The sequence below is a fragment of the Camellia sinensis genome, chromosome 4 (genome assembly GCF_055761805.1).
Source record: "Camellia sinensis isolate YWXY chromosome 4, ASM5576180v1, whole genome shotgun sequence".
NCBI classification, from domain to species: domain Eukaryota; kingdom Viridiplantae; phylum Streptophyta; class Magnoliopsida; order Ericales; family Theaceae; genus Camellia; species Camellia sinensis.
In genome coordinates, this window is record NC_138964.1 from 14,645,828 (window position 1) to 14,654,572 (window position 8,745).

General features: G+C 34.1%; 2 protein-coding genes across 4 annotated transcripts; both read right to left on the bottom strand.

The window, feature by feature from the left end:
- Positions 1-439: 439 nt before the first annotated feature.
- Positions 440-4,303, bottom strand: LOC114264586 (ubiquitin C-terminal hydrolase 12-like). 3 transcript variants are annotated; one of them, XR_014366050.1, is made up of 6 exons: positions 3,947-4,303; positions 3,241-3,449; positions 3,072-3,150; positions 2,844-2,965; positions 786-1,021; positions 440-691 (listed from the first exon to the last, which is right to left on the bottom strand). XR_014366050.1 is itself a non-coding variant. In XM_082924283.1 (5 exons), the coding sequence occupies exons 1-4, from the start codon at positions 4,000-4,002 to the stop codon at positions 1,009-1,011; spliced, it is 270 nt and encodes an 89-aa protein (XP_082780409.1). In that variant the 5' UTR covers positions 4,003-4,271; the 3' UTR covers positions 440-691; positions 786-1,008. The 3 variants fall into 3 exon arrangements, 1 of the variants encoding a protein (XP_082780409.1); XR_014366051.1 differs by having other exon boundaries at positions 3,072-3,147; positions 3,947-4,274; XM_082924283.1 differs by lacking the exon at positions 3,241-3,449 and having other exon boundaries at positions 3,947-4,271.
- A 2,906-nt stretch (positions 4,304-7,209) lies between these two features.
- LOC114271031 (F-box protein At5g07610-like) lies at positions 7,210-8,520 on the bottom strand. The gene has a single exon (XM_028212654.1). The coding sequence runs from the start codon at positions 8,518-8,520 to the stop codon at positions 7,210-7,212; it is 1,311 nt and encodes a 436-aa protein (XP_028068455.1).
- Between the last annotated feature and the right edge of the window lie 225 nt (positions 8,521-8,745).

Genomic DNA, 8,745 nt, shown 5'->3' on the forward strand with positions numbered 1-8,745 from the left:
GGTAGACACGAATACTATCAAGTGCTATTAAAGAAGACCTACAATCTAAAAAATGCCACTATATGAATTTTTAATGACGCTTGTTATGCCACAATTGATATTTTTAATGTCATAAATGCCACTAAATCTAATTCATTTGTGCCATTAAATGGATATAAATGTCATTGGAGCTTATTGTAGTGACACTTTGCGAAGCCACTATCACTATTACAAAATACCACTTATATGTTCTTTTCATTGACATTTTTAAAAGTCACAACTAAGCATGCATAAATGCCTGTAAAAATTGAATCGATTTTAACATCAATTGAATATTAATTGTCACATCCTATATTAATTTGACATTCATTCATCCTATAATATTTTCACAATAATAAACAAATGTTATCATCATAGGATCAACACATCAAAAACAAAAAAAAAATTCAAACCACAATCATTTTTTTTTATCTAAAAATATAAATTTATTTATATTGCAATAAAAATCATAATCAAATTTATAAAATATTCTACCACATTGGCAAAGTTAAAGCAAAAAAACATTAAAAGAAAATTATTTCAGCCATAAGTTCTGAAAAGTCATAGTGATATCCATCTTCCGGAGAGACAAATTATCAAAACAAATTTAGTTTCCAAATTTTCAACCTCACTTGTATAGATGTTCTCAGCTAGCATTCATAACTTGCGAAATCTGCATCCAAAAGATAAACATATAAAGGTAATTGAAACTATATTAAGTTAATATAAATTTGTTAATGAAATTAGTATTTACGAAAGAAATATACCATAAATAAAGCAGGCCAAGCAACATGAGCTCCAATAGCTTGTCCATTTGTTTTGAGAAGTCCATATGATCAGATCAAGCTCTCATTAGGTTTAACTGGCACTTGAACATCTACCTCCCAATAATCAGGTTCTAGTTCTGCCCCTTCTACTTCTTTAGATGGGTTTGTGCTTTTAATACTCCAATTGCAACTGTTTATGTTGGCCTGATGATACTTTTTAGAACTATATCTCCCACCTGCAAATCAAGATTTAACTACTTAAATAATTATATATTTACAATTAATAAATAATATTTAAAAAATAAACTAGTAGAAAGTGTCAGAGTGAAGATGATCACAACTGAAAGTGATATGCATTTCTCTAGTAGATAAGCAAGCCACATGATTTAATCACTTAATTGGTTCACCACACTACAACAAATTATATAAATGTAACAACCGTAAGTCATTAGACCATATCAAACAATAGCTTAAAAAATCAATCACAACCGAAGGCACCAATCAATAACAATCAAAACCATGCCCATTATCAATATCATGATCCCCTAAACTCAAAAATGTAAATCAAATGTAATCGTGAAAAATAACAATCAACTAATTACTAGACGTAAAAGATACAACAAAGCATCTTTTGTTAGTGTTCTTCTTATTTTAATGAAAGCATCATTCATTACTCACATATAGAAGCGATGAAAAAAATAAGGGTAGAGTTATAATTCAAGCCAAAAATGTTGGCTTGTACATGCATAAAACCAGACTCACTTTACTTACAGATTTATTATTACCGGACTATTTTATCATAAAACTCATAGGATAGATTCTCAGATTTTTTGCTCCAAAAGTTTTCAAAAAATTACGAAATGCCTATCAAAAGTAAAAAAGGACTGATCTTCAACTCAACAAAGCCTTGTCCCCATTATTTGGGATCATCTAAATAATTCTTGTTTCAATTTTTTTTGAAAAAGACTTGAATGTTAAAAGTTGAAAAAGAACATGGAAAATTAAAATTTCATAGAAGGAAGGGAAAACTATATTGAAATTATTACAACACAAGCAATATGTGTACTGGAAAAGAGCAAGGAAGAAAGAAAAGAAAGCTGATGCAATACTACTTTAGATAATGTAAGAGTAGAAATAAGAACGAAGCAAAAATTGATAGCAAGAGAGACACACATAAAGTCACCATTCTGCATTTTTATGAATCAACCTGGGATGGGAAGAGAGAAGTAATAGGACCTCAAATTAACCCAAAAAATGTAGAACTGCTGGAGCTGGAGAAGTGCTTCCAATATGTAGTTTGGTCAAAGAATATAAATAAAGAGGTACAATAAAACAAGACATCCATGTGACCAGCGATGCTTAATAGGTAGTCAAAAACAATGTAGATAAAATGAGCAAAGCCAAGATTGGAATTCTGCAATTGATGAGTGGCAATGGAAGTTAAAACAAGAAACAAAAGCACTAACGAAACTAGAAGAGGAACAAAATAAGAAGATAAGTCTATATCATCTGAGCTGGCCTGAAGACGAAAGAACAAGCAATAAGAATGCCGTCCGAATGAAAAGAGTAATCTATTCCCTATGAATAATGCCGCAGTGAAAACAAGCCATGAAACAATCTAATAATCAAGATTATATGATAGAATCTAGTTTAAGACAAATGATGAGTGGCTACACAATTTGTAATGAAGAAATTCATGCACAACATTCAAAATTAATAAACAAGTTATTAGATCTCTGAAATTAAAACCAAAAATAAAAAAACCCATTAAAAAATAAAAAAAAATAAAAAAACACGAAGAAAGAAGAAGACCTTAAAAAAAACACAAAGGTCAAAAGGCCCAGCAAACTCACAAAATTAAATCCATTGCATTTTGTTTTTCATAAAGGAAAGAAAGATGGAACAAATCCCACCAACAAACAAAATCTTTTCATTTATTTTTTCATATACAAACCTTCAAATTTGTAAATTACAAAGTCCGCATATATCAAGAGAAAGATACATGATCATAATCAAAACCTCACCAAATTCAAATGATGACAAAATGATAGATAATACCTTGAAAAGGTTGAAAGGCATTTGTTTCTGAATACGAAAACTTCGAACTTTGTCATGATCCACAAGATCAAAATATATATATCCCTTCCAATCTGTTCAAGAAGGTCCTCATCACGAGCAACCTGAGGCAGCAAATAACTAATTTAGAAAACAATGATCCACAAAGAATAGATGCATATATTTTCAATAAGTAACAACTATTGGGGAGAGAGTTTAAAAAGTTGTAACCTTTATGATAGTATAAAGATGTGCTTCTGCTTTTTCCTTTCTCTTTTGTTCCTTTTCTTCTTGTTCTTTCTTCAACCTTCTGGAATTTGATGTCCACAGAGCTTAGTATAATTTGTTTGACAGAACAACATCAGAACTCAAGTTGACAAGAACAGTTCAAATAACTTACCCTAAGCCTGGAGGACAAAACAGGCAGCAGGGGGTGCACAAAGTATATTTATCATTGAGTTCAGCAAATTAGCTTTTGGACTTGTCTTAGCCCCTTCCAGTTGCACCAATAAGAGCCTAATAACTAAGATGTCTCTATCCCAAACTATTTTCTACAGAGCTGGTGACCAATCTTTGCCTACCAATAAGCTATCAAGCCACACCTTCAATCTAATAACCCAAGAGAGCATTGTTTATTTTAATTGTTATGAAATGAAAAGAAGATTTGAAGCATCAAACCATCACAATGAGAAAGAATGGGCATAAAATATCCATAGCCTAATTATATAACAACTCTACTCAAGACAATTTGCAGATTCATACTGAAAAGGCACCCTTCCTGCTATTTATCCAAAAAGCAAAAGAAAAAAAGGCACCCTTCCTGCTGCAACAAACATAAAATAACTAAACTAACACGATATGTACCATCCATCAATGTCATTATCAACCATTCAATAAATATTGAAGAACCCATTAATCACAATAGCTGATCATGCAAAGTTTAAACAAATACCCAAAAATTCACAAACCACAGTCAATTTGCAGCAATGAGCAAATGAACATGGCTAAAAAAATGTAATCACAAGATTCAAGTGTAATATGCATATATCATGTATACACACCCACGCACACACAGAGAGGGAGAGAGAGGGAATAAACAGAATTACACGCTGGCATCTTCCCTTCCAAGAAGCTTGACTGGAGTCCCAGATCGCGGAGACATGAGATGAGCAGCTGAGAGCCCCTCACGACCGAGAATCTTACCAGGCCACCACGAGCCATTCCGTCACCGAACCCAGACAATTGTTCCAACACTGCAATCAACCACAAGTGTTCCCATATCCGAACTGCCCATCTCTCTCTCTTTCTCTCTCTCTCTCGAACTGTTCTGTTTTGCCTCTTTGTCTCTAACCCTAGTTGCTCTTCAAATTTTGCTCTACAGATTCTGCCTCTTTGCCGTGTTTCATTATTTCTTTTGTTTCATAATGTAAAAACAGGTGGAGTAATGAAGTGAAGAATGGATTGTGTACAAAAAATTTATTGATTTGTTTATAAATAAATTTGTTCAAGAAAATAGATATTAATTTTGTTCTTTATATTTTTATTTAGATCAATTTTAACTTTTAATCAAAAATGTGTCAATAAATTAGATTTTAATAAGATTGATCTAAATCTAAATAAAATCTTATTAAACATGTATAAGAGGAGTTAAATTTTTTAGAAGTTAATTTATTGACAAGTGCTAAATGCTCAACCCGGGAAGATCAACTACAGAACTGCCCTTTCAGAGCTCTTGTTAGTAAGGCCTATTACATTTATATTGAGTGTTTAGGGAATAATAGTAAACGTATACATTTGTGATTAGTAAAAGGTAGTGTCACGTGATATTCTATTAACATATAAAAATTTTTCCTTGTTAAGGGTGTAAAAGTCCTGCTCCAAAGCACAGAATGCTTCATCACACTTGTCTATCATGAAGCGAATAAATGCGCTGATGAACTTGCCCATATAAGAGTAGAGCAAACAGAGGACTTAGTAGTCTATGAAGACCCCCCAGACTCTCTTAGGCCGCCGATATGGTCGGAGCTGTGTATGAGAGGGTCTAGCCCTCTTTAAACTCTTCATTTTAAACTTTCTATGTATTTTCTTCCCGCGAGTTTTTCAATAAATAAATAAACAAACCCATAGACTTGGTTGATTAGAAATATGACATGTCACAAGAACAAAGATTGAAAGGAAGTGAAAACAAAATCAATTTTAAATTTGGAACCAACAATTGAACCATGTTCTTGAGAGAGAAAAAAAAAAAAAAACAAACAAACAAACAAAACAAAATAGCAAGGAAAGAGAGATCGCGGAATAGAGAGAAAAGGTACATAGATTGGGATTCAAATATATTACAGCAGACCACTGGCCTTATAGGCCAAGCGGAATCCCATGCTTTGTCAAGCTAGATGCTAGGGGCTCAAGTCTCCTTTTGCCTTGCCAACCAAAGAAAGAAAAAAAAGTACAGCAAATTTGTCACCAAGAGAGCACAAGGGAGCTTTGAGCACCCAAACAATTAAAAAATTCAGTTGCTCCAGCTATCATGAGTATGAAAATAAAAGAAATGAAGAGAAGACGTTTGTTGCTTTGTCAAGTGTACAAATGAAGTATGTGATTGAGATTCTTAGCCAAGAAAAAAGCAAAGTGTGTCGATGATTTGCTGCCTCAGATTTGTAGGATATTGATACTAAAAGCTTCTTATCTCAAAAACGAGAACAGAATAATCAAATTCGACCAATATTCACGATGAATATATACTAGTGGATCTTATGTTAAAACGATATCATTTCTACATTTTTATTGTGAGACCCTTCAAGAGGAATATATCAGTCCTTGCAAGAGACCCAAAAGTTGTGAATTGTGGTGGTCTGAAAGGATCAAATCCAAATTTCAAACCAATAATAATGAATTTTATAGTACAATAAGAGAAGAAAAGGATGGCAAATTACTTTGTGATTAGAGAGTTGCTAATATATTGAACAATTAGATAATCAAATTAATAGAAGTCGAAGGTCTAAAAAACCCATTAAAAAATCATTAATAGTTTGACGAGTAATGGTAAATTAACTATTAAACCTACAAACCAAATTAATTTGTTCTTTGTGATTATTGTCTAGATATGTTTCTCAATAGTTTGACGAGCAACGGTAAACCAACTACCAAACCTAAAAACCGAACTAATTTTTTCTTTGTGATTATTGTCCAGTTATGTTTCTCAATATATTTCATTCACTCATCAATATTTTGGCACCCACCAATAGTAAAAATACATAGGTTCTTCGTTGGTCAACAGCCTTTACAAATGAAATAGGAGAATTACTTTGTGATTAGAGAGTTGCTAAAATAATGAACAACTAGATATGACTTTTTTCTTTTAATAAACCTTTGATGTTCATTAATAGAAGTCAAAGGTCGGAAAAAACCATTAAAGAAGTTATCAATAGTGTGGCGAGCAACGGTAAACCAACTACTAAACTTACAAACCGAACTAATTTGTTCTTCGTGATTATTGTTTAGATATGTTTCTCAATAGTTTGACAAGCAATGGTAAACTAACTACTAAACCAACAAGCCAAACTAATTTTTTATTTGTGATTATTGTCCAGTTATGTTTCTTAATATATTTCATTCACTCATCAATACTCTGGCACCCACCAATAGTAAAAATAGCGGATGTTCTTGATTGGTCAACAGCCTTTGCAAATGAAATAGGAGAATTACTTTGTGATTAGAGAGTTGCTAAAATAATGAACAATTAGATAAACAAATATATGACTTTTTTCTTGTAATAAACTTTGACGTTCGTTAATAGAAGTCAAAGGTCTAAAAAAATCATTGAAGAAGTTATTAATAGTTTGATGAGCAACGGTAAGCCAACTATTGAATCTACAAACCGAACTAATTTGTTTTTCGTGATTATTGTCCAGATGTGTTTCTCAATATATTTAATTCACTCATCAATATTTTGGTACCCACCAATAGTAAAGATAATGTAGGTTCTTGATTGGTCAACAGTCTTTGCAAATGCAACATTTCGCCACCTTGCCAAAATTTTGAATTACATCCTTACTTAGAAACTCAAGAGGTCGAATAGGAAGTAATATCAATCATATTAGAAATGACACATTGTTGATGTTACAAAACCATTTCATTGCAAAAGACATATATAAATTTATCGAATAGGAAATAAAATCAATTTAACATATCAGAAATGACACATCCTTGATCTTAAAAACCGTTTCATTGCAATAAATTTACAACTGTCTATACTATTACAGCAAGAGAAAAGAAAAACATCCTTAACTAGATGGAAGAGAAGACTAGAAAGGGGGGAAGGGGGGGATGAAAAAAACAAAAACTAAAATGATTTTGCAAACAAAAACTGTCATACATTATATATGGTCTCCACGCATGAATGGACAGCAAACCACGGAGAAAGTCGTAGGCTGTCAAAATCACAAGGGCGCAGTTTCAAATCGCAAAGCTTCTTGAAAATCTTGTCCTTGAAGGAATAGGCTATGACTTTGCCAGGTACGTAGAAGACCAAACACGAATCCCCTTCATCGTCTCCTCCAAGGAAGCAAAGCATGTTGTATTTATAAGTCATACAACCCCGGCCAGGGTGCTTACTATACATCTCCGGAAAATCCACTACACCCAAGTGAAGATCAATCCGGTGTTTCACAAACCACTTGGAACAGTCAGCCTTCAACTCCAACACTTGAAAATAACGAATGCAATCATCATGGAATTCAACTAATTGTAGATGGCCTCCAAACTCCCCAAAATACAGTAGCTCCTTTGTGAGTCGACCATGAGGCATCGGATATGGGACGAATCTATGTCCAATACAATCATAATAGATTGATATCTCGGAGAGACAACTAGGCCAATAAATCTTCCCTTCAAGGAAGACACCATTTTCGAATATTATACTCGACAAGTAAGTAAATGATAATCCCGAAAACACCCAAGTTCGAGTGGAGGAGGAATACAAGGCAACACAAAAATCAACCCCGCGCCATTGTCTGGCACGGACAGCAAGTATCTTGTAGTCAGGTGAAACAGAGGGATCAAAAATCAAGGTCATAGAAACAACAAAGTTTCTCTCATCCCCATTAACCGGCCTAGGAATAATCGAATACTTCTTTGTGGTGGGGTTCAGAACATAGTATTTAGTATCAACATAATCCAAAGAGTAACAAGATGAAGAGCAAAGCAACAAACCATTACAGGACTGACAGATTTTCACACCTTCAGGATCATCGATGAAGCTAAATGACCGAAGCTTCTTCTTCTTTTTATTTTCTAACACATTGAGAGAAACATGGTTGAATTTGATAGTGTGTGAAGTGACAGAGTTGTACCTTCGGTAGTAGAACGCAGAAGGAGATTTCGGAGCAATCCAATCACGCATCACGTAAGGATCCGAGATCAGAGATAGCCATCTGTGCGACACGGCCTTGAAAGAAAACAGAGGCTTTGCCGGTAATCGAACGAGGATCTGCTTCAGAAGATCATCGTTGCCGATCACCTTCTGTACAGAGGAGCTGAAAGGGAGGGCGGTGGCTGAAGGGGAAACGCGGCGGCGCTGGCGGCGGTGGAGGAGGGCGGAGGAAGACATGGCTAGGAGAAGCAGAGGAGGGTTTGGAGATTGGGATTGGGATGACAAAGACGATGAGAATGAGGGTTCCATATATAGGGAAAGTGGGGTTGAATGAATTGAATGCGTAGAGTAGAACAGAGAAGCATACACACACACACACAGAGACACACAAATCAGTTACGATTCTTTCTTTCTTAGCTTTTCTGGAAAATGGCATTTGCTCTCTATTTCTTTCACAGGGATCAGAGTATTGCTTTATTTGTTAAGAGATGTTGCCGTTATTTCCCTTCCCTCCTTTCCCTAAAAATTTTTAAA